This window comes from Pipistrellus hanaki (assembly GCF_964339955.1).
Source record: "Pipistrellus hanaki genome assembly, chromosome: X".
NCBI classification, from domain to species: domain Eukaryota; kingdom Metazoa; phylum Chordata; class Mammalia; order Chiroptera; family Vespertilionidae; genus Pipistrellus; species Pipistrellus hanaki.
In genome coordinates, this window is record NC_140524.1 from 32295296 (window position 1) to 32322968 (window position 27673).

Below are 27673 nucleotides of genomic sequence, written 5' to 3' on the forward strand. Positions count from 1 at the left end.
TCTGGGGGAAAAAACCACATCAGGACTTTTTTTCCTGAACAAAGTTGAGAAGCTATTTAATTTAACATATATTTTTGAGTACTTACTAGGCTCCAAACTGTTTTAATTGCTGAGTATATATCACTGAACAAAGCATAAACAAGTCTACCTTCATGAAGCCTATATTCTACTTTGGTTGTCTAGAAATCATTCTCTCCTGTGAATTCCGATATGGTTTCTATCTCTCGTATTTCCCTCATAATTCTAATTATTTACCCAATTTAGTCATGTGTCCTGCCATCCCAACAGATTACTAGCATAAGTCCCCGAGGGCAGGGCCACAGTTTAAATTTGCTAGTGTGTACATAATTTATTAAATACCCTCTAGGCCAGCGTTTTTCAACCGCTGTTCCGCGGCACACTAGTGTGCCACAAGATGTTGCCTGGTGCAGACAAGACAAGAATTTTGTAATTTTTCACTATTTTTTTTACTTAATATTTCACAATAAAGTAATTATAAAATACTTTCTTTGTGTTTATTTGATTCCTATTCAAGAGAATTACTTTATATATAGTCAATATAGGCACAGAGTTAAATTTTTTAACATTTTCTAATGGTGGTGTGCCTCGTGATTTTTTTCATGAAACAAGTGTGCCTTTGCCCAAAAAAGGTTGAAAAACACTGCTCTAGGCAGCTATTCAATCAATTTTGTGGATGATGAGAAAGAAAGACTCCAAAGTATAGGATGAGAGTGTTGTGAACTTTAAATATTATCTTTCTGGTATAGTATGTTTTCATTGGAACAAATTATGTTAACCTAAACACTAATTCCAGACAGTTCAGTGGGAAGTTGGAAAGGAATGAAAAGGCAGGTTGTCTATTTAGGCTCATATGTAGATATCTATTTGACCCATGTATTGACATACTATTGGATAGTGTGTCACCAATAGTACATTGGAATTAGATATGGATTTAAATATTTGCTCTGTCACTGATTACTTGTGTGGCCATTGTATATGTTAGTCCCTCTCTCAGATACCATGGTAATGTATTCACTGAGGGAAAAATTCCATTTCTATCAAAATGTCATGATAAAAGGAAGAGTTCTGTTCTGGCCAATTTAGCCTGTGTTCTTATTGGTATCAAGTTTCTATCTTTCTGCTTTATGACATCTGAGTTGTTCTTAATTTCCTAACTTGGCACTGCTTATTGGCATTCATTCTGACAAGTAAGCAGGGCTATTCATACCTCTGCAAATATAAATTTCTACCACCTTCCACCGAGTCAAATAAACTCTCAGTCTTGAAGACTCAGTTCAACAAATCATCAAAAGAAAGCCTCCCTGATCTCTGAGTTATGTATGTTTCTTCTGCATTTCCATTATGATCTGTTTTCCCCTCTGTAACTGCACTCACCACACTAGATCATAATAATCTACTTACTTGACTTCTTTCCTACTAAACCACGAGCTCCTTGAGGGCTGAAACCATGCCTTACTTGTTTTTCACCTTTTCTTTAAACTGATTACTAGTTCTTACCCAGGACAATAGACACAGGCAGTGTGAATAGGAATGTTGTCTTGCTTTTAAGGAGAGCTTGAAACCATCTCCTTAAATTTCAATAGATCTATTGGAATGTATTGTGCATAACATTTTCTGTTTCCTTTTTCATGCAGTTAAAAATATAAAGTCATTCACTTATTTCTTTCACTTTAAAAGTATTCTTGTTTATGTAGATTTTATGAAGAGGAAACTTGAGTCATGGATCCTTTTCAGGTTCTGTAAAGAACTGAGTCTGGGCTGGTCATCTTTATGCAAAAGTCTTTGTTAATTATGTTGGATGCTGCTGCAATCAAATTGTAAATGAAACAATCCCCATCTTCCTCTGGAGTACAGTTAAGGGAAATTCATCTCCATCTGACAATTTTTTCAGCTAAGCTCTGAGCAAAGCAAATAATATAGAACTCATGAAGACAGTTTGCAGACTGAACAGGTCTCTCCATATTTGGAGAAACCATATCATTTTCTATTGGCTCATAATCCTCCAATACCTGAGCCATTATTAACTAATATATATACTTTTATGGCAAGATTGTCATACATGCATTCTTTTTTTTTAATTTAAATTTTATTTTATTGTTTTACAGAGAGGAAAAGAGGGATAGAGAGTTAGAAACATCGATGAGAGAGAATCATCGATCTGCTGCCTCTTGCACAACCCCTACTGGGGATGTGCCCGCAACCAAGGTACATGCCCTAGACCAGCGTTTTTCAACCGCTGTTCCGCGGCACACTAGTGTGCCGCGAGATGTTGCCTGGTGTGCCGTAGGTGCAGACAAGACAAGAATTTTATAATTTTTCACTATTTTGTTTACTTAATATTTCACAATAAAGTAATTATAAAATACTTTCTTTGTGTTTATTTGATTCCTATTCAAGAGAATTACTTTATATATAGTCAATATAGGCACAGAGTTAAATTTTTTAACATTTTCTAATGGTGGTGTGCCTCGTGATTTTTTTCATGAAACAAGTGTGCCTTTGCCCAAAAAAGGTTGAAAAACACTGCCCTAGACCTGAATCGAACCCGGGACCTTTCAGTCCGCAGGCCGACGCTCTATCCACTGAGCCAAACTAGTTTCGGCCCATACATGCATTCTTGGCATGAGTTAAGAAAGTTAAGAGAATGAGTTGCAGGTCACTGAATGGTAATGATTGTAAAAGAAAGTGGTTAGGATTTTATATGTCTTTTGGGGGATTCAAGACCACACTGCTGTTTGTGTTCCTAAGTTTCAGTTTTGTATCCTACATATGACTGAAATCTTATGGTTCTTAGCTTTTTCTGTTTGAGTTATTTCACTTAGCATAATGTTATCACGATCCATCCATGTTGTTGTAAATGATGTTATTGCATCATTTCTTATGGCTGAGTAGGGGGTGGGGAGAAAGGGGGTCATAATAAGAGGTAACACGAGAAGATTTGACTTTGGGTGGTGAACACATGGTGCTATATACGGATTTTGTTACTTAGAAATTCACACATGAAACCACTATGTTCATGTTGACCATTGTCACCCCAGTAAAATTTAATTAAAACAAACAAAAAGAAAAGATCACTGGCTCCAGTTTAGCAAGCAGGGTGTTGTGGTGGATAGAGTCACTGGGAAAGTACACCATGGAGAAGTTTTCTCAAGCAAAACTGTCCTTGATTTCAATATTTCACAATTAGTGATTTATCTTTAACATGATGGGTGTGAGAAGAAGCCCATAACTCTTCTAGGGAGGATACATGAAAAATATTTCATCTCCCTCATGAAAGCAAATGCCTGAGGATTCAGGGCTGCCACCTGTTATTGATGTAGCTAATGCAGAAAAGCAAATGGCTCTGTTGGGAGATGCAGTTTGCTGCCACTCCTTGAAACTTTCTCTGAGCAATTTTGTCGTGGTTGCCATAGACACCAAATAGTGAAGGGGTTTGGGTCAGAGTTTGAAGAATTGCACTGTGCTTAAGTGGGAGAGACTGAAATTAAGTGAATGCATGTACAAATAAGGTGTGTTTCTTTCCTTTGTGCCTTGAGAAAACTGCAACAAAGCAGTCTGTCAAGCAACAATTGATTTTATATTGGCCAGGGAAAAGGGAGGAGGAACAATTTATTGAGTAGGAGGGTCTCAAGTTAAGCGCAGGCAGTAGTTTGAAATAGGTCAAGAGAAGTGAAAAGGATTCTCAGAGTTGTTGAAGAGATAGCAGTAATGACAAGACAATAACTTTGGGTGGTGGGCACACAGTACAATATACAGATCTTGTAACATAGAAACCCACACCTGAAACCTATATGATCATATTAACCAATGTCACCCCAACACATTTAATTTAAAAAGGGTGAGAAAGAATGGCAATTAAGAAGGTTTCTATAGTATTTTTCCCCCCTGCCTAGTCCATTGCTTCAGTGTCCCTGGATCCTCATGTCTTAATATAAGATATAGTATTACTGAGGTTCTATTCTATTTTGGTGCTTCCATTTATTTACGTGTGTGTGTGTGTGTGTGTGTGTGTGTGTGTGTGTGTGTGTGTGTGTATTTTAAATAGCATCATTTCAAGGTTCTGATTTGTGAAGCAGTTCACCCAGTTATCCCTTTTCTGTATCACCATTCTTAAGATTGATGGGCACATTTTCTGCCAATGCTGAACTCTGCACCCTTCCTGACCCTGTCCTCAGTAATGATGCAGTTATACTGACAATTAAAATTTCTGCTGTTGGGACAATTAAAGGCATGAAAACAGCTTAAGTTAAACTATACCCTTGTTTAGGACCAGTAACCCAACTATGATAAGATGGACCTATTTGGCCCTCAAAACCAAAATCAAAGGAATTGCCACTATTTTTCTGCCACTAACAAATGCAAACCTTTAAGTTGATTATAATAAAGTAACATCATACTGTCAAAAGACAAACATTGAAGACACCGCATATTTGGGGAGCATGTCCTAACCACTGAACTCTTCTCTGATTTCACCATGTTAGTCTCCCTTTCTTGAGACCTACATTATAGAACTTAAATGCTTTTTGAGTTCTCAGGCTCAATAATCACATGTTTCTCTCCTTATTCATTTTATCCTTAAGAAATGAAGTGCAATGACTCTAATTATAATGCCCGATATTTGCAAACTTGCCTTCTTTGAGGATCTTAGAATACCTTAGATAATTTTTTTGTTTCATCCTAATGCCATCCTAGTAGGGTAGGGAAGGATTCTTCTATTTCATGTTTGAAGTTGCTCAGATGAAAGGTCAGGTGGCTGTGCAAGGTCACATAGGGATCTTGAGATAGCAGTCAGCCAGCTTTCTGATCCTTGGACTAGTGCTGCATTACTTCAGAAGATATTGACCAATTTGCTGTTCTTTTTCAGAGTAAGGTGTTGGTGGTACATGTATATTTGAAAAGCTGTTTTATATATATATATATATATATATATATATATATATATATATATATATATATTAAAAGATTGGAGAGAAACTAGTTGTATCTGGCTAATAACCTCTTCCACTTGAGCTCTACCTCTAGTGAAGTGACACTTATTGCCACCAATCTCTCCAAGTCCTGGCCCTGGCCCATTGAATGGTGCCTCTTGTTAATTGGTTATTGGTTATAACCTTTTACTTGTTATATAGTGCCTGTTACTTGTTAATTGGTTATAACCTTTGAGCAGAGACAGATTGGCTCTGTTAAATCTGGACTAAAGGAAAGCTTTCTCAACAAGGATAGGATTAATTTGATTGGAAGGGCCCATGGGTGGTTAGTAACAATGGTATCAAACTGGTCAAAGGCTCTTTCGCACACTCAGTCTCATCAAAGTCCAGACTTTGGCATGGATCAATCAATGGCCTTGGCCCTTCGTGTAGTAAAGACCTGAGTCTGCACATTTTATTTTATTTTATTTTATTTTATTTTATTTTATTTTATTTTATTTTATTTTATTTTATTTTATTTTATTTTATTTTTGTTGTTACTACACTTAATTTGCATTTGCTTGGTGCCTCTATGTAGGGAAGTACAGAGTTCCAAATTATTTATAATAATAAAAGAGTAATATGTTAATTAGACCAGACAGCAGAATGACCTTCCGGACGACCTTCCCTATGACCATGCTATGACACCCACTGGCACCACGCAAGCCAAGGTGGGTGTGATGTGATTGGTCAGGGGCTTGGCCATCGCCCCATGATTACCCTGCAGAGGGAGGCCCAGGCCACCAGCTGGCGGGGTGATCGATCATTCAGGGGGTTCCACGATTGCCCCAAAAAGGGAAACCCAGGCCACCGACCAGCAGGCTGCAGTGGGTGGGCGGGGCCTCCCTGGGGGGTGGGGGGAAGGTGGCTATTGATCACTGGGATCCTGATCTGTGAGAGGGCACAGGCCAGGCTGAGGGACAACATTCCTTCCAGTGCATGAATTTTATGCACTGGGCCTCTAGTTGTAAGTATAAGTGTCCTGTGGCAACATGAGATTGAACAATAACTAGCTTTTGTGTTACTGTTGTAAACAGTGGTTCTCTCAGCTCTTATGAACTGTTTGTTACAGCATCTGTTAGAATCTAGGGCAAGACTCCTATAATCATGCAGCTGTGTGATGAACTTTGTAATTGGTATATTTTTGTTGCTGTTAAACTGGGGAAATTTCCTAATAAAACTGGATGATGATTCTAAAAAAAAAATCTATTAATGTTTATAAGCCAGTAATTCTAGCACATAGGTCTTTGTCAACCTCTCAGCATCTTCAGAGGCTTAACTGGGGCCTTCACATTGTAAGCTGCACAAAGGAAAAGGTATCAGGGTGTTTTTCTCCCATGCCAATGGAAAACATATTTATTGCTTGTAAAGAAAAAAACTATATATGGTTAGTGTTTCCCTTCTATTTTTAAAAAAAGAGTGAATCTGAGGTCTTACTTGGTTTAAGTGATTGAATCAACTTAAAAGGAGAATATTTGTATTAGCTTTATTTTTCCATTTGAACTGATTCATATTTTTATAATTCTAGAATAAAGTACCAGAATTAATTTTAAAATGTTAATGTTAATAGATGGGAGAGAAGGTCTTTTTATTCAATAAATATTTACTACAATCTTCTATAAGTTGCCATGTGCAAAGAGAATCTGAGCAAGAAGGAGTATAACAATGAATATAGATACAATGAAGAACTTGTAATAGGCTTGTGATGAACAAACTTCAGTTAATCAGAATCCAACTACAGGAAATTATTAATTAAAAGGCATTTTCTCCAGGCATTCCCAGATATTATAAGGGCTGATGTGATATTTATATACACATATGTAACATAGTTTTAATGGGTGTATTGTTGTTCTGCACTCTAAAGATATAAGTAAATGATAAACTTCAAGGCTGTGCCCTGGCCTTGGAGCATATTACTTAAATCTCTCCCTTCATCTGTGTTTCCAAGTTTAAGCAAAGCTCACTGACATTGAGGACTGCAAGATTCTCAGTCAGCAAAAAATAAAACATTCAGTGATAGTCATTATTGTGGCAATCTAAGAAAGAAGGAAAGTTGACTCACACCTTTTAAAATATTTATGACATTCTGCCCTCCAGAATTATGGTGTTGCCTTATCACTCCTACTACTGTAGCATGGAAGACATGCCTCCCCCCACCCCACCATATCTAGCATGAGATATGGTAAAAAGGATTGGTCTCAATCAATATTAATGAATTGAATTTCCTACCCAGTTTTTCACAGTTCTGGAGATGAGGGCCTGTTGAAACTGGAAGGGACCAACATATTTAATACATTAATTTTACAGTTTAGGAAATGGAGGCACAGAGAGGCTAAGAGAGTTTTTGAAGTCATATAGCTTGGAACTAGAACCTACGTATACTGCCTCAAGGCATCTGTACTATGCTTTATAAAACTTCAGGTTGTCTCCAGTCATCCTGAGAACTTTCATGAGGTTCCCTAAAAAAATTAATTGTAATTTGTGATAATTTTAAAGATAAACCTCCCAAATCTCATAGGAAATAATGAGATATCATAATTAAAAAAACAGGGGGAGTAAACTTTGGTTGAATGGGAGCATTTTCTATTTGAGACCAAAGCTTCTATCATCTGAAATAAACAAGAGTTTTGTTGTTTCAAATTAATGATCTTGAATGAGTTTTTTTCTGTTTATTTTCCCAGAGGGGATTTGCTTCTAAATAGTCACAAAGCCAGTTTAGCCTTCTAATGTGAAGTATGACCAGAGAAGCTGACCATCTTTTTTAATAAGCCAATGATAAAATCTCTAAATATAGAATACCAATGCCCGTAACTAACTCTTAGGATAAATATCTTTACATTTTAGGAGACAAGTTTATTTAAGGCTACCACTGAGTGTTGAAATCAGCTAACATGTTGACTACTTTTACTGCAAGTATGGAGTCCACTCACTTCGGGCCCAGAGAACATTACATTAGACTTAAGAGAAACTATGTCTATAGTGAACACATTTAAGAAATCTAATCATAGTTTTTGTTTTTGGGACATTATTATGCAAATGTGGGTACATTTTTGCTTCAAAATAATTAGTCAAATGTATATTAAGTAATAGCATTACATCACCATGTCATTAGGGTAAAGAGTAGAGACTACTGGACATCATGATTGGTGAGGTGACAAAAAATGAGGCAGTCAATTTACAGAGAAAATCCTGGAATGATTGCAGGTGGGGAAAGAAAGGGAACATCTAGTAAGATACAGTACAACATGAAGTAAGGCCAAAAATATGCTTGGCTATATATTCATCTACATCTGAAAGCATGCCCATTAGGATATTGAGAAACAAGGAAAGCAAAGAGCAATAGGATCTGTTATTTTACATATTGACCATAACATGTGCCTGGGAGAAGAAGATGGAAAGGCATAGGTATTAGAAACACTTTGACCTTATATTTTATGATTAATATAGTCATACTCAAAAATAAGCTGTAAGTTTTCTAATTCCTTTTATTCTACCAGTATGTGTGTTTCTAGTCTTTATTATATTATTTTACATTTTCTAAGATGCTTTTCTCTAACTTGATTCACATTGTTAGGGATTATTAGGCATTTAAGAAATTATCTTTATTGTTGAAAGTATTACAGATGCCCCGCCCCCCTTTCCTCCTACATTGACGCTCTCCACCACGCACCCACCACTCCCCGGCCTTTACCACACTATTGTGTGTCCATGGGCTACGCATATATGCATATAAATTCCCCAGTTAATCTCTCCCCACCCAACCCCTTTACCCCCACCATCACCACCTTCCCTCTGAAATTTTTCAGTTTGTTTCATGCTTCTATGTATCTGGATCTATTTTGTTCATCAGATTCCACATATGAGTGAGATCATGTGATAGTTATCTTTTTCTGACTGGCTTATTTCACAGTGTAGCATAACACTCTTCAAGTCCATCCATCTGCTGCTAATTGTAAGAGTTCCTTCTTTTTTACCACCCCCCTCCCACATAATATTCCATTGTGTAGATGTACCATAGCTTTAATTATATATATTAGATATATATATATGTATGTATATGTATATATTTATTTCAGAGAGGAAGGGAGAGGGAGAGAGAGATAGAAATATCCATCATGAGAATCACTGATCAGCTGCCTCCACACGCCCCCAACTGGGGATTGAGCCTGCAACCTGGGCATGTGCCCTTGACCGGAATTGAACCTGGGACCCCTCAGTCCACAGTCTGACCCTCTATCCACCGAGCCAAACCTGCCAGGGCTGTACCAGGGCTTTTTTTTTTTTTTTTAAATCCATTTATCTGCTGATGGGCACTTGGGCTGTTTCTAGATCTTAGCTGCTATGGACATAAGGGTACATATATTCTTTCTGATTGGCGTTTTGGGTTTCTTAGGATATATTCTTAGAAATGTGATCACTGGGTCAAATGCCAGCTTCATTATTAATTTTTTGAGGAAACTCCATACTTTTTTCCCATAGTGGCTGCACCAGTCTGCATTCCCACTAATAGTGTACTAGGGTTCCCTTTTTTCCACATCCTTGCCTACACTTGTCATTTGTTGATTTGTTGATGAGAGGCATTCTGACAGGTGTAAGGTGATACCTCATTGTTGTTTTAATTTGCATCTATTGGATGATCATTTTGAGCAGTTTTTCTTTCTTTTATTTTTACTTTCTAAAAACTTCCAAAACTAAATCACTAATCCCAGTTTTTATACAGTATTAGTCTTTCTTTTTAAACCTCCTAGTCATTCAGTCTTTTTTAAAATTTATTTTTTATTGTCTAAAGTTTTACATATGTCTCCTTTTCCCCCAATTAATCCCCCCCTCCCCCCCGCCCCAGCTATTCTGACCTTGGGCAAGCCCCCACTGCTCAGTGTTTGTGTCCATTGGTTATGCTAATATGCATGCATACAAGTCCTTTGGTTGCTCTCTAGCTCCCCTCCCATACCATTTGTCTCTGGATCTATTCTTATTGATCAAATTATGCTGATCATTATATCCCACACATGTGTGAGAGCATGTGATATTTATCTTTGTCCCACTGGCTTCTTTCACCTAGCATAATGGTGTCCAGTTCCATCCATGCTGTTGCAAATAGTAAGAGTTCCTTCTTTTTTATAGCAGCATTGTATTCCGATGTGTAGATATACCACAGTTTTTTAATCCACTCATCTGCTGATGGTTTTTTGAAGGGTTTTTATGGCTTCATGACTTACATTTAAGTCTTTTACCCATTTTGAGTTTATTATTGTGTATGGTGCAAGTTGGTGGTCTAGTTTCATTTTTTTTGCATGTATCTGTCCAATTTTTCCAACACCATTGTTGAAGAGACTCTCTCTGCTCCAATGTATGCTTTTGTTTACTTTGTCAAATATTAATTGAGTGTAATGGCTTGGGTCAAATTCTGAGGTCTCTATTGTTTTCCATTGATCTATATGTCTGTTCTTGTGCCAGTACCAGCCTATTTTGATTACAGTGGCTTTGTAGTAAACTTGATATCTGATATTGTGATTCCTCCAACTTTGTTCTTCTTTCTCAAGATTGTAATTCCTCCAACTTTTTCTTCTTTCTTAAGATTGTTTTCAAAAGATTCGGGGTCTTTTTAAATTCCATATAAATTTTTGGAGTGTTTGTTCTGGATCTGTGAAATATGCTATTGATATTTCCATAGGGATTGTATTGAATCTATACATTGCTTTGGAAATTGTGGACATTTTAATAATGTTGTTTCTACCAATCCATGAACACGGTATATTCTTCCACTTATTTATATCTTCCTCTATTTCTTTTTTCAATGTCCTGTAGTTTTCTGAGTACAGATCTTCAACTCTTTAGTTAAGTTTATTCTAAGTATCTTAATTTTTTTATTGCAAAGGTAAATGGGATTATTTTTTTAAATTTATATTTCTGAGAGTTCATTATTGGTGTACAAACGTGTCATGAATTTCTAGATATTAATTTTGTATCCTGCTATGTCACTGAATTCATTTATTAAATCTAGTAGTTTTTGGTGGAGTCTTTAGGGTTTTCTATGTACAATATCATGTCATCTGTGAATAATGATAGTTTTTCTTCCTCCTTTCCATTTTGGATACTTATTAGACATTTTAAAAAGGAAAGACAGAGAACTTTTGTTTCAATAGTGCCTAGTATAGTGCTCTGAACGTAAGCCCTTCTGTGATGTTGGCCTCAGAACAGTTGACCAGCCTTTCTCTGGGAAGTTTTCCATGTAAATTACAATTCCTGTTCTAGAGATCTGATCCCTTTGCCTTCCTTCTTCATGATTCACCTCTTGATTATACAGTGATTTCTTAGGTAGCTAAGCAATTATTTATCCTCTCAAAGAGTCCCCATTCTGTGCAGCTTGCTTCTCAGTCATTGGAGCACTTTGAAATCCAAGTCAGTAACACTTGCCAAATCCCCTATCTGTTTTTGTCTTTTGCGTTACTCAGTCCACCTGTAGACAAAGGCTGGTAATAAATAAATGGTTCAAGAGTTTTCTAATGTATCTTTACTTCTATCTAATATTTATCTTGCAATATAATTTACTTAATATGAAGGACATACACCTAATTATGAAGTATAGAACCAGTACTATGCTTAACCCTCAGCTTGTAACCATACCTGTGAAAGCAGGTCTCAGAGGAAATGTGGCAGTAAGCATGGAAAGGAGGAGGAGAAATGTGAATGTTTACTTCCCTACCTCTCTATTGCTGTACCTCCACACCTATGATTTATCCTAATCATTGTGTGTTTTTTTTTAAATTTACTTTGGATAGAGTAAACATGGATATCCATGTAATAATGCAAAAGATATGTGAATCTTCCCTATTAGGAAGATTCCCTGGAGTAGCCTGTACCACCTCTGATAGATAGAAATAGGGTTAAAATTATTCTAAAATAGTGATGGGAGCAAATTCCATTACTGTGAAAAAGCACCCTCTTCAACCCTGCCTTACAAAGCAAATATCATGACAATTGATTGGAAGACCTACATTTACACTGAATGAGACTAGAATGTTCAGAAAAACCTACTTACCAAGAATAAAGTAGACACTATTACAGGGACATTTATGTTTTTAGGCCATAAGAGATATGGGTGAATAGAAGCAGGCTCACCCCTAACATTTTTGGGATCCATGGCAAGAGTACAAATCAAGGACCATGTACTGTATATCTAAATGTTACAAAGTCCAGGTCCAAGATGGTGGTGGAGTAGGTGGATGTTATATTCACCTCCTCCCAGGAACAAAGTAGAATTACAACTAAAATATAGAGCAATCAACTTGAATAACCAACTGAAGACTAATTGAAGAGAATTCTATTTAAGGTACCAATGACATATCTCACAGATCTAGAACAAACAATCCAAAAATGTATGTGGAACTACAAAAGACTCCAAATAACAACAGTAATCTTGAGAAAGAAGTATAAAGGTGAAGGAATCACGCTACCTAATATATCAAACTATCTTACAAGGCCATAGTAATTGAAATAGCATGGTACTGACATAAAAATAGACATAGACCAATGGAACATAATAGAGAGCCCAGAAATAAACTCATGACTTTATGGTCAATTAATATTTGATGAAGTTGGAAAAAACATACAATGGGATAAAAACAGTCTATCCAATAAATAGTGTTTGAAAAATTGGACAGGTATGTGCAAAAATAATGAAACTAGATGACTTTCTTATACCATATATAAGAATAAACTAAAAATGGTTAAAGAGTAAATGTTAGACTTGAAACTATAAATATTCTAGAAGAAAACCTATCCTAGAAGTAAAGTCTTGGACATTTCTTGAAGCAATATTTTTTTCTGATATATCTCCTCCAGCAAGGGAAATAAAAGAAAATGTAAATAAAGGTACAACATCAAACTAGGAGTTTTTGCACAACAAAGGAAACCATTGACAAAATGAAAAGACAACCCACTGAATGGGAGAAGATATTGGCCAATGTTGCATCTGAAAAAGGGTTGATATCCAAAATGTTAAAAATTTTATAAAACTCAACTACCTAAAACAATCCAATTAAAACATGGGCAAAGAACATGAGTGAACACTTCTCCAAAGAGGACATACAGATTGCCAACAAACATATGAAAAGATGCTCAATATCACTAATTATCAGAGAAATCCAAATTAAAATCATAATGAGATACCACTTTACATTTGTCAGAGTGACTTTCACCAATAAATCAACATACAAGAAGTGCTAGTCAGGATGTTAAGAAAAGGGAACCCTCATGCACTGTTGGTAGGAATGCAGACTGGTACAGCCACTGTGGAAAATAGTATGGAGTTGTCTAAAAAAATCAAAATGGAACTACCTTATGGCACAACAATTTCCCTTTTAGGAATTTATATGGAGAAACTGGAAACACTAATTCAAAGGAATATATGCACCCCTATGTTCATTGAAGGAATGCATTATTTACAATAGCCAAGATTTGGAAGCAGCTCAAGTGCCCATCAGTAGATGAGTGGATATAAAGCTGTGGAACACTTATATAATGGAACAATACTCGGCCATAAAAATAAGGAAATCTTAACTTTTGCAACTGCATGGATGGACATGGAGAGTATATGCTAAGTGAAATAAGCCAGTCAGAGAAAGACAAGTACTATATGATTTCACTTATGTGTGGAATATAATGAACAAAATAAATAAAAACAAAATATAAACAGACTCATAGATACAGAGAACAGACTGATAGCTGTCAGAGGGTCATTTAGAGGCTGGATAAAAAAAGTAAGGGATTAACAAAAAAAAAAAAAAAATCTTCAGAGACACAGGCAGTAGTACATTGATTTATAGAGGGAAAGGAGGGGAGGGTAGAGGTACAAGAGGATAAAGGGTGGATAAATGGTGATATAAAGAGACTTGGCTTGGGGTGTTGAATACACAATACAATTGTACATCGGAAACCTACATAATTTTATGAACCAGTATCACCACAATAAATTCAATAAAAATTAAAAAAAATAAAAATAAATAAATGTTAAAAAAGTCCAAAAAACATAGTAGACCTTGGCCTGGCCCATGGATCTATCTGTGAACTAAATAAAAATCTGTTACTTAGAATAATTTGGGGAGGCCCATTTTTAAAAAAATATATTTTATTGATTTTTCACAGAGAGGAAGAGAGAGGGATAGAAAGTTAGAAACATCGATGAGAGAGAATTATCTATCAGCTGCCTCTTGTACATCCCCTACTGGGGACGTGCCTGCAACCAAGGTACATGCCCTTGACCAGAATCAAACCTGGGATCCTTCAGTCTGCAGGCCGGCGCTCTATCCACTGAGCCAAACCGGTCCCCGCAAGGGGAGGCCCATTTTTAGAAAAATTAGTTATTTTCTCATTTTGTATGGCATAAATTGTCATTTTCTCCTTTACTACTTCTGCTCTTAACCCCTTTGTCCCCTTCTGTGCCTTTGCTCTTTGACTGGGGGAACCCAGTTTTTCTTATGTGTCCTTCTCCCTTTTCTCCCCCTAGGATCTAGATGCTCACCCAGCTACTATCCTTAAAACAACAATAACAAACAAATAAAACAATAACAAAAAAACCCTCTCAAGACCACATAGAAAAAAAAAGTCTTTGTGCTTCAGTGTTTGTGGTATGAGGAGCCATCAAAAGCATGGAGCTCAATGCAATGGCCCCTCTCACCTGGATTTAAGGGTGATACTAAATGGTAGGGAGGAGCATGCCCCTTGGAGCACTGCTTCTCAAATCTAATGGCCTACAAATGCTAAGCACCTACCCAAATCCTTATCCTATGGGCATTCATACTTTCCCAGAACCAGTCCTTTTTATGCTTGGTTTTCTGGGAATTAATGGAAGGAAGGGGAACCGTACCTTCCAGACTTTACCAGTTACATTTAGCATATGCAGTAGAAATGGAAGAAGGGAATGGACATAACCTAAGGCAGTTTTAGCAAAATAATGAAGACTGTGATTCTTTACCTGAGAAGAAATGCATGCAAATAGGAATGGTAGTTGCACTTACATATCACTCTGTGAAAGTACTCCTCATGATTTATTCCTACTCTTGTGGGGCTCATTTCATAGTTAGATTGTTTGGGCACCATAAGTAAATGAACTTGTTCATCATAAATAAGCTTTTTACCAAAGGACATGTTTTAGTAGCATATTTTCAATTTCATGTGCTGGTGGAATATGTATCATCATCAAATGGAGGAATTGCCTATGAAATATTTGTTGTATAATAATGCTTATTGTAAACAAAGCTGTTCCAAGCCTCAACAGGATGCTTATCTCTTAAAACCTCTGCTTGACTCTGCTCTGATTGAAAACGTCAGTTCCACGCATGGCTGATTATTGTTGTAATTAACAGACTCCCTGGGTTCAAATTCTGGCTCCACCAATTATAACTGTATGACCTCTAAGTCTCAGTTTCTACATCTGTAAAATGGAGATAATATTCCCATGTACCTTATAGGGCTGATATGAGGATTAACTTATATGAGATATATGAATACATATATCCATGCACATTGATTAAAACAGTAGCTGAACATTGTAAGCACTTAATAAATATTTGTTGTTAAAAATATCCAGTTGCTGCGAGCATTTGAGATCTTGCTCTCTGGCATGTGCTGTCAGTTTGGCTCAAGTAAACTTTTTTTTTTTAAATAAACAAACAAACAAAATGCCTAGTTGTCACATGTAGTTCAAGGTTTTTGTGCCTTTAATTATTTTAAGTGATACTGAAAAATCTAGTTAATTCTTAAGTAGTCCTTGAGCTTATCAATCAATGTGTGTTATCCAATGTTACACTGGAGAAAAAACAGAGAAGTCATCTAATATTAAACTCACATTAGTGAGACCTGAGCACAGCTCAAGTCTTAAGACACTGTTCTCATGATAAAACCTTAGATTAAACTGGTACCTTGGAAAGTCCATGAGGACACTGTTCTTGAGCAATAGTCCTGAAATAACACATTTGCATGAGCACAAAAACTTACCACTCATGAACAAATAACTGTAGTTACTAGTTATTGAGAACCTATAGGATGCCAATCACCACACATATGCCCTCCACACATTATCTTATTTGATTCTCACAAAGCATGAGGATCACATGAACAGAAAGTAGTAGGAATGTATTTGGAGATGAGAAAATTGGGTCTCAAAGAAATTAGATCACTTTTATAAATGTTATGTAACAAGGAAGTGAAGTCATATCTATTTGATTCCCAAGATTGTGTTTATTCAACTATGCCACAAACAAAATATTTCAAGAAATAGAGATGATAACTTGAACTGTCTTATGGATTGGTAAGTCAGCTTACTGTTCTATAAGGAACATTGAGAAGAAAGGCTGGGAAAAAATGGGAGCAAAAAGAGGAGAGGAGCTGGACAGTACCAGTGTGTGCTGAATCGAGGATGAGGCAAGGAGCAGACATAAAGATAACATTTTTACTTCACTTGACCTAGGTCTAGCTGTTGGCAACTGTGTGCTCTAGTGAACACAATTGTTATATGTACAAGGTGGGGCAAAAGTAGAGTTTACAGTTTTGAGTACATGAAACACTGCACAGGTGCTCTCCACATATTATCTTATTTGACCCTCACAACACATGAAAATCACATGAAAAGAAGAGTTTAATATTATATTATTATTTTATAATTATTGTATTATTTTCCATATGAACAAATGTAAACCTACTTTTGCCCCACCCTATATTTTGGAGTGAGCACTGTTTTCTTTATGTTCCAGTCTCATACTTTAATATATGTTATTGATTTTTTACAGAGATGAAGGGAGAGAGATAGAGAGCTAGAAATGTCCATGAGAGAGAAACATCGACCAGCTGCCTCTTGCACACCCCCTGCTGAGGATGTGCCCACAACCAATGTACATACATGCCCTTGGCCGGAATCGAACCTGGGACCTTTCAGTCCGCAGACCGACACTCTACCACCGAGCCAAACTGGTTTTGGCTCCAGTCTCATACTTTAGAAAGGCCCCTAATATTGTTCCTCTTGTTTAAATAGTTATCTTTGCAAACCTGACTTACTAACTTGGATGTTTTATTTCTTAAAGGTGACAGTCAGGGTTCTTCAAATGAAAGAAACTGTAGAGATTGAGCTGCTTCAGGATTCTGTCCTTAAGAAGAGCTAATTTCATATAATCTATGCTTATTAAGGTGATTTTACCTTGTAATATTTCCAGGGAAATCACGCATTCTATATTTTTCTTGCATAGCACATTGAAATGTATTGGTTTGGGCCCCACACAGTTTGTAATTCAAGCAGGGGCTATGCTGAGATTTACCTTTCAATTATATATGTAAAAAAATAAAAACATGGTAAAGACTGAAGGAGGATGTTTAAATCTCTTTAAGGAGTCAACCTTTTAGATATCTAATGCATAGGCAAATTAGGAAATATCCTCATCTGTTCATTAAAATAAATCTCCTATAATGGTATTTACTTGCCAAGACACAGGATTAAATTGGAATATTTGTGTATCCTTGAAAATAATCTTAAAAATATTCTATATCTGACTTTTCACTATTACAGAATGGACTTATCTTCATATAGCCTCAGCTGGTGAGATTTTATTTTCTTTCAGTTTCTTCTCTCCTTGTAATGAGTTCTTTCTAATGCTGACTCTCTCTCTAGTCTAGTTAAACTTATTCACTCTGGTATTGTCCTTAGGCATCCACAATAGTTGGTCAGTGCCCTCTTTATGATAACTCATTATAGTTAAGGATTGTGTTTAAAGTACATCTTGGCTCTCTTTCACCAGGTTAAACAATTCCAACTCATTTAGACTTTCCTTGTAGGCCTTATTTTCTAATGCTTTAATCTATTTCTGCTTTTCTCTGGATTTTCTCCAATGCTTTGCAGTTGTTTTGAGAAGTAATTTGATGAGCAGGCCTAATCTACATTTTGGCATTGGCTAAATATTTAATAAGGGACTTAAAATTAAGAAAGGTGGTTCAGTGTAGGGGCACAAGCACTGGACAAGGAGTCAGAAGATGAGTTCTGTCCTTGCTCTGCCACTTACTAGGATTGAGCAGAGAGCCACATTTGGTCAAATCATCTAAATGTCTCTAATCATCAGTTGATCATCTGTAAATCTGGGCTAAGTGATCTGCCCTGCCTACCTCCCACAGTGAGGCTCAAATGAGATAAATCTATGTAAAAACACCTTGTTTAGTATCAAAGCACTATTCAAACATTGTGTGTCAGGCCCCTTTTGTTATATATATATATATATATATATATATATATATATATATATATATATATATATATATATATATATGCATTAAAGTTCAGATACCATTCTATAACCAGAAAATGGGGGCACAGATAATTAATTTTCTCCAGGTCACACAGCTAGAAAGTAACAGAATCCATGCAGACTGGCTCCAGAGTCCATGCTCTAAAACTATATGCTATGCTGCTTCTACAAATAAACATAAGAGCCATTCGTTTTATGGAGTCTAACCTTCAAAAGCAGTCCACAGGTATATATTACTGGGATAAGAGGATCTATTCAGTCATGGGTAGATAATGGTATGAGAAGCAACCTTTTTAACAGTTAATGTTCAGATGGTTGTTGAATTAAGGCAGCTGTCCACCAGTGAGGAGTGCCTTATGAACAAAGCAATGCAATAATAGGATTGCTACATCAGGTCAGGTCAATAGTTCATTCATTGTAGTACACATACATCTTCTAGTAGAAGGTGCTCTTATTTCTTAGATTCAGAATCTACAGTTTCTCAATATTCTTTGTGAACCTTGACAACCCTTCATGCTTTCATTTGTCTCTACCTCTGTCTTTTTGTATGTTAATTCTTATAGCTATAAATTTGGAATACTTTTATTTATTTATTTTTTATTGTTTAAAATATTACATATGTCTCATTTCCCCCCCATCCAATCCCCCAGCACAAGTCCCCACCACGCCAGTATCCATGTCCATTGGTTATGCTTGGAATACTTTAAAAATAGGTTAACAGTTAAGGACAAATATTAAAGACAGATCAATACCTAATGGAGTCTTTTTATTTATGTTATAGTGTTAAAGTTTGAAAGATATCAAACAAACTTTCTAAAGAAATGTTGGAAGAATTTTGATTTGCCCCATAAGTGTCTAAACACTCACAAGGAAAATTACTGTAGAATCTAATTTTCCTTGTAAGTGTTACGGGGAAGTTGTGCTATATAATACTATATTGATGACCTGCTCATATTTGAACAATTGTACCATATTGAGGTCTTTTCATTATCACCCATTGGATATAGTGTACAATATGAACTCACATTGTGTCAAAATCTGATCCATAGGGAATAAAGTTATAGTGGTGTAAATGGCTCTTTTACCTCAGATAGTGGCATTAAGGGTCATTTTGTGGGAGGCTATAGAAGTTTCCTTCCATGAAAATAACCTTCCCCTAAAGCTGAAAACACCTTTGAAGAATGAGGCATCTTTTGGAAAAACTGGATACTGACTGAGTTTTAAATGTTATTTCAACCCATGATCTGTATAGTGAATTAAGATAAGTTTGCCAAGAATGGCTAGGAACCAATGAGAAAAGTATTATCTCTGTATATTACTATAGCATTTATTTAAAAATATTTTCTCTAAAGAAATATGTTGAATTTTTTTACTTAAATAATTTATTTAATGAGAAATCTATTTTTATCCAAAAAACCCTAAACTTTGGCAATTTTACAATATCATTAGAATAGGCTTGAGCAGATAGCCACCATCTTAAACTATTGAGAAAAATGTGTGTTTTAATGATCATATCATATGACTGCAGGTAATATTTTGCTCCTTGATGGAAGCATAGCAGTGAAAAGTATTGAAATGTACTTATTCAATATTCAGCCATGTATCCATTTATTTACCCATCCATCTATCCATCCAACACTATGGGCCAGGTATCCTGTTGACACTGGTGATACAACAGTGAACAAGACCAACATGGCCCTTACCTCAAAGTAATTATGCACTAGTAGAAATTTCTTAAATGGCAACAAAAACAACCATGAGTTGACAGTTTTATGACAATTTCTTAAAAGAGAGAAAAAAATATGTGAAATGAACTCCCTAGCCTTACCTGGATTTTGCTAAAACATTTCTTTGAAAAATGCTTCCTGAAAAATTGTATAGAAAGTATTTTGAGGGATACTGTAAATGTTTATATAGAAGAAAGGAAAATAGAAAGTAAGACATGAGAAGAGAGAACAGGGTTTTTGAAAAATGTTACTTTGGTTTTCCTGAAAAGTGTTGAGAAATAATGATTATTTTACCATAGCTTTTTATGCTTTTTGAAGCAATAATACCAGCCATGTGAGTTAGAGCAAATATTATTTCCCCCATTGTATAGATGAGTCAGCTGAGGCATAGATATTTAAGTGCCCAATATCCCACAGCTATATAGAGTTCAGAATTCTACCCACTTCTTTTTCTATTACATCATGCTGAAAAATCCCAGACTCCAGTACAAGGTCTTATAAAACCCAAAAGATATAACAAAATGTAAGATATTCAGAAAGCCAAAGTCACTAGTACAAAAGAAGGAAAACAAAGTACCGCAAGGAGGATGTTTCTCTGCTGTAGGCTATTAAGTAGGTCACCCACTAAAAGGCTATTTTGGTCTAAAATTTTAGAGGGCATGTAGTACATACACCAGCATCACTGACCTGATTCTTCACTTTCAAGATCTAAGAAAATCAAAGGCAATTTTTTAAAGGGAGGTGTGGGTCATTTGGATAGCTCAAGAGAATGTTAGTTGGGAAATTTGATTTAGCCAGGCTAGTGCTCTAGATTTTCTGTGAGGTGTGATTCACTAGAGGTGATGCTGTTTTAAGACGGGGACAGCTTTGTATCTCTATAATGCAGAGTCAGCAGTTCCTTCCTTCCTTCCTTCCTTCCTTCCTTCCTTCCTTCCTTCCTTCCTTCCTTCCTTCCTTCCTTCCTTTCTTTCCTTCTCTCCCTCTCCTGCCCCCCTCTTCCTTTCTCTTCTCCCCTCCCCTTCCTCCCTCCCCTCCCTTCCTTTCCCATTTCTTTTCTTTTTTCATTCTCTTCTTATGCAGGCACATCTGAAAAATTGTTAATATTTAATTTGCTATAAAACAGCTCTCCCAGACAATGGCTGTTCACTATAATTCCAGTCTCTGAAGCTGTTTTGGCCCCCAGGCACACTGGGATTGAATTAGAATGGAAATTTTTCCCTTACAGCTTTGTTTAGGGAACCATAGACACTTTGTTATTAGCTGGCAATGAAACTACTAAGGAAAACAATACACTTTCACCTCATTTCAATTTGACTCTTTACTTCATTGTATCCATCTGGCTTAGGGTAAAACACTTCTAATATTTTTAATCTTAAATTTAAATATCCAAGCTTAAGAATGATTTTGCCTTAGTCTAAATCTTCTAAATCTTTTTCACTTTGTTCACATTTTAAAAACCATGAACTTTTTTTCTTATATGCTATCTTAAAAATAGTCTTAGATTACATACATAGTTGCCTCTCTCTCCCTCTCTTTTCTCCCCCCCCCCAAAGAGGGATGGTTTGCAAAAATATACACAAATTTGGAGATTAGTGAATACTGCAATTAGGCTCCTGAAACAAAAACCCTGCACTTTTGCCTTGCCTGATTCCTTGTCTGTTCCCTGCTGGAAGGATAAGAAAGGAAAGGGACTACTTTGAAAGATTCGGCTATATATGAAACAGAGATGTGGAAGGATGTGTTTATTTGATAGGTAACATTAAATTGCAGAGACCTCCAGATTAATCATGGTAATGCAATTTTCAACAGCTTAGATTTTCTTTCTTTTCCTGCAGCCACTGGGGAGGAAAAGAGGATTAGAAAGACCATAAAAAACCGTTTGCATGTTTAGTCTGGTTGGGTACTTAATTTATTAGCAGAAATGTGAACTGCTTCAGGTTGATGATTTAACATGTTGGCTGGGGGGTGGAATAAATCTCACACTTACCTGTTCCAAAATTGTGTTAATCCTTTCGACTTCGCAGTCAATCAGGTATCGCTTTTCCTGTCTCCTGTCCATTTCTTCAATGATGCGCCTGAATTCTTGGACGTCCTTTATGTTTCCCACAGACCTTGCTGTCACTTGCCAATTGTTTTGCACTGCTGCTTCCATAATTGCTTGGAGGATGGAAAATCCTGAATGAAGGAAAGACAGCTATGATAATTTTTTTCTTTTAAAAGTCTTTCTGTAGGTATTAAAAGTTCTCTTGAATTTTTATTCACAGTTTATTGGGTCTCTGTGAACCTTATATATTGTGTACAGTAGGCTTAGCCATAACCTCAGCCTTAACCTTCCAGTTGGCAACTCTATCTTGTTTTAAAAGGGAGGAAGATTCTACAACTTGTGGCCACAATTGGTATTTATCAAGCCTGTACTTAATCAATCACAGCTGAATTATTTTTATTGACATGCATTATCAAAATATCTATGGAGCCCTAGGTAGTTTTGCTCAGTAGATAGAGCATTGGACTACAGACTGAAGAGTTCTGGGTTCAATTGCAGTCAAGGGCATGTACCTTGATTGCGGTTGCAGGCTAAATGCCTGGCCCTGGTCAGGGCATATGTGTGAAGCAACCAATTGATGTGTCTCTCTCATGTTGATGATTTTTTCTCTCTCTGTCCTTTCTCCACCCTTCCACTCTCTCTAAAAATCAATAGAAAAATATCCTTGGGTGAGGATTAACAACAACAACAAAAATCTATGGAATAAATGTCAAGATCTTTCTTATATCTGACTACAATCGTCCCTATTGTAGTTGAAACTCATTTCTTTCATATTTCATAAACATTCTTCAGAATAAAGATAGCTTTAGTAGAGATAGAACCTTATTATAATATAGCTAATCCTTACATAGGCTCAGTTTTCTTTCTCATGGACTACTACCAATCCAAACAAAGTAAATTATATATTTCAAGTAAAATAAGAAAACCTGACAAAAATTGTCTATTACAAAGATATACAGATTCTTTGATCACAACATTATGAAAAAGTTCAATCATACTAAATCTTCCTGAGTCCTTCTCATTTCTCAGTTAAATTTACCAGGGTTTCTTGGTTTCTTTTTAGTTAATTTATATCAGACAACTATTAATTATTAATTACTAATACCCCAGATCTATGCCAAATGGAAAAGAAAAAAAAAAGTCTGATGCTTAAGTTTTGGTAACCTTTTTGGAGCCAGGGTTTGAGAAGTTGGGAAGAATAGTATATCTTAAAATATGAATCACAGAATAGTACAGAGGTCTCTATGTATTGGTCTTTTAGACTATTCATGTCTCTAATTTATATCATGCCTCTATTTTTGCTTCTGGTATTAGTCTATAATTTAAGTGTAATTTAATCAACTGCTCACATCATGTTATTGGGCTATGGTCAAAAGTAACTTCCTTCCTCCCATAAATTTATTATTTTATTTTATTAAAAAATATATTTTATTAATTTTTTACAGAGAGAAAGGGAGAGAGATAGAGAGGTAGAATGAGAGAGAGAGAGAAACATCTACCAGCTACCTCTTGCACACCCCTTACCGGGGATGTGCTTGCAACCAAGGTACATGCCCCTGACTGGAATGGAACCTGGGACCTTTCAGTCTGCAGACCAACACTCTACCACTGAGCCAAACCGGTTTCGGCTCCTCCAGTAAATTTAAATGATTTTCCATTTATATTTAGGTAATGACTAATAGGAGTGGGTGATGAGGATGATTTGCAAAGCCAAAATGATCTGTGGAATAACAATTTTGCTACAGAAATAGAAAATGGAGGAAGCTTGTGCTGCCCTGTGAGCACATTCCAGGTTCAGTGCTGTCTTGAGCTCACCCTGTAGTATAAGCAGGCTATGGTTGGGAATCTTCTTCACTGCATCATAGAAAATGGTATTGACATTTGGAGATCACGCTTCAGGGAGATGATAGCAGTGACTCAGCCAGTCATTATAACTCCTTTGTGTGCTGGGTGTATGCAGGAAGAAGATCACAAAAGAGACCCAAGCACTTGGTAATTTCCAAATAGCAATTTCAGCACAGGAGCTCAAAATTACAGATCAGAGTACATTATCATTGCTTTAAATGTTAATTCTTACTATTTTTAAGCCAACCACACATATTTATTTCTCAGATTTACATATTTGTGTGGGTTTTCAATGTGCTCTTTGTTTCAGTGGGAGTTGAGGACACATGGTAGGCCCATGGGATTAGAAAATAAGCATAGGCAGAAAGAGATTAAAGTATTTGAAAATCTTTCTTCAGTAGTATACAATAAGGCTTTATTATTTTGAATACCACTAATTAAGAATTTACGAAAATTCACCAAAGACTAGGTTAAATTTTACTTTGGTACTATTTATGAAGAAAGTATTGACTGAATAATAATGCCAATAAAATTACACAGGGTATCTTCAATATATTTAAATTAAACATTTAAAAAGACCATTTAGCAAAAGAAAAGTTTTTTGTCTGTTGATTCAAAGCTTATATCCTTATAATCTCTGCTATTTAGTCCAGTTCCACCATTTTGGGGCCTAAAGTACAAGTTTAATCCCTTTACCATGTGACAATCCTTCACATTTTGAAAAACAGTTAACATCTCTCCTTACCTTTTTTTTCTTCAGGCTAACCATGTCCTAATCCTTCAATAATTACTTTTGTGACATGATGATAGGTTCGCTCACTATTCTGTCTTGTATGGGTATTTGTCAATATTTTATTGATCCTGATATTTCAGATGTGATCTGACCAGTGTGGATAACAATAAGATATTGCTTGATTTATTATACACTGTTATTTTAGTAGCCTAGGATTGCTAATATTTTTCAATAGCCACATTATATCATTAATTAATATCAAGCTTGGATACAACTAAAGCATGCAAGTTCTCACTGTAAAAACCTCTGCTCTGTAACAACTCGCCATCCATATATCAAGATTCTTTCATATATGCTTCCATTTCAATATACTTTTATCTTTTCTTTAATTCCTTAACCCATCCCAATCCTCACTTCTTCCTTGCTTACACATTTGCTCAAATCTGGAAGATGGTCTTTCCTACTTATTTAGTATTCTCCTTGTTACTCAAGGCAATTGCACCTGTATGTCCCTATTTCTGGCACTTCCTGCTACACATAGAACTTTGTGGATGATCTCTTCTCATATGAAGCTTCCCATACTTATTTCTCATTTATTTCCCCAGAGATGAGATTTAAATTCAGGATAAAAGTATTATAAGCAATGAAGAAACAGATTTAAAGCACTATGTGACAGAAATTTAAAAACAAAACTGGAAAAATAAATTATACTCCACACACATGAGGTACTATACTGCTGTTCAAGAAATAGCTCAATCTCTATATAATAAAAGAAATATTTCTGTAATATATTATTACATATAAAAATCCACAAAATAGCATGTATAGTATAATTTCATTTTTGTAAAAACATGTTTGTATATGTATAGGAAAAAATTAGAAGGCATTTGCAGTGGTTTTCTCTAGGGTGTAGGATTACCAAGAACTTCGACTTGCACTGTCATCTGTTTATCTAATGCCTGGCTATTTTACAATAGTAAATAGAAGTATCATTTTCTCTAAGAATAAAAACAATAAAAGTTAAAAAATACAACTCAAGCTGTTATCTCAAAGCATAAGCTCCTAGAAGACATGGATGGCACATGAGTGCAGCTCTATATGTTGCCTGCTGCCAAAAATGAGAGGCCTCTTACTAAACATTGATTTTATACATCTTTTTTATACTTGTTTTTTGAACCATGTGAATGTATTACCTATTCAAAATTACACTGCTTTCATTTAATGAGCTTGGGTTTGGGGCCTCCTGAGCTATGAGACTTGCTCACATTTCTGAGCAAGTCACAACTGTGGTTTAATACTGCAGTATCTGTTATCATGCAGTATCTGTTATCATGCAGTATCTGTTATCATGCAGTTTCTCTGTGTCCTCTTGAGTATGTGGCTGCGTACTTGAGAACCCTAGGGGCAGTGATCACCTCAATTCAATACATGCCAGTGAACAATCCAACCACAGCTTGTATTTGTGCCTAATTTATTTTACTCTGTTCCCTGTTGCAGCTGATCAAAGAGAATAAATATTAGTTTGAGGGAGAGAAAAGGAAAGTTTGTCTCTGGAGAAAGAGCAAAAGCAGGCATTGGTGCTTATAGGAGGTGAAGTGTGTAGCACCTCCTATATTTTTGGCTTTGTTAAAATAAGTTTGCTCTTTTAGCAACTTCAGAATTGTCCTTCACTGTGAGTGAACTTTAACACGCCCAACGTTGCAGTACTGAAAGTTACTTTTATTTAAGCAGCAAATTTTCTCATTCTGATTTCAGACCACTGTTGTTATCCACCTTCTTTTTCATCCTTGTCTTAAAGAATGGAAGTTACACATAGGTAACTGGCTGAATGCTAGATTGTAATCTGAATTCAACCAAGATAATATAGGAGCATGACAATAGAAGAGTGGCAAGGTGATTGGGATGAAGAACGGGGATGCAGCTATGACCAATCTAATCTTACTGGATGGTGTCAAGCAGTTCTTGCTAAACAAGGGTGCCATCTGGGTAAAGGCTAGTCTAAGAATGGTATGCTGTACCACCCAAGTCCCCCTTTAGCACCAAATGAATTATTTTCCTAGCTTCTGGAATAATTGTTGGCTGAAGAGTGCTACATAGCTTAAGGTTATATTTGCTTCCAAGGTCAGCCAGTATCTAATAACTGGTTACATTGAGAGTAAAGGCATAACCCTTTTACCCCAAATGGGGTGACTGTAACAACTTCAGAGCTCTTTTAAGGGTAGGCTGAGGTCTTGTTATAACTGCACCACAGCCTATCTTTCTGCCCAAACCTACTTTCTTCTTTCCCTCCAAGTGTCAATAATGAGAGTACTACTCCCCAGTAAACTTTTGCATTCAAATCTCTATCTCAGAATCTGCTTCCAGGGGATTTAATCTGTGGCCGTTAGGTTGACCTCATGACAAGGATGGAAGCATACAGAAAGGTCTCACATCTATAATTGCCAAAACCATTTCACAGTGGGAAAGAAGGCCAGGATTTTGCTCAATGTACAAACAAAATAAAAACTGTCACATGCTGAGAAAATTTAGCATATGATCTGAAGACACATAAGTGCAAGAAACAGATTATTGACATACGGAGTTTGGTAATGAAGACACCCAAGGAAGTACAGTCGAGGATAATTCTTTCTGCTTTGCATCTTCCTGCAGGGTTAACACTACGTATTGTTGCTCGAGAACCTCTATCAGATATCTCAGAGCCACACCATCTTTAATTCTGACATGGTTCCTAGCAGAACCCCAAATGATGGGGGTATCTAATATTGACAAATGGGTTTCTTGTGAGTGTTGATATTTATAGAAGTCTGTGCCTGCCTGGGATTTTCCATAAAGCTTAAAAGGAGATTGCTGACCCTCTGAAAATGCTCTAGAAAGGCAAGTTGATGAACAGGAATATTCAGAGGGCAGGTCAATATTTGTCCCATTGTTCTGTGTTAGAAACTGCCTATTCAGTGTTTGCAGGTTGAAAAAGAGGCTCAAATTGGCCCATGAAAATTCTTGTGGTCTGCAGTTTTCAATCATAGAATAACACAGCATTACAGGCTAGA

The 27673-nt window shown here is 36.2% G+C and overlaps 1 protein-coding gene across 6 annotated transcripts in view; it reads right to left on the reverse strand.

The window, feature by feature from the left end:
* Positions 1-27673, reverse strand: part of GRIA3 (glutamate ionotropic receptor AMPA type subunit 3) — a 332083-nt gene that overhangs the window by 151874 nt on the left and 152536 nt on the right. For all 6 annotated transcript variants that reach the window (XR_014793766.1, XR_014793767.1, XR_014793768.1 and 3 more), the window contains exon 4: positions 21992-22179. Coding sequence is in view for 3 of the 6 variants with exons in the window: in XM_084870792.1 (XP_084726918.1) it covers positions 21992-22179 (188 nt within the window). In the remaining 3 variants the exon portion in view is untranslated. The remainder of the gene's footprint in view (positions 1-21991; positions 22180-27673) is intronic.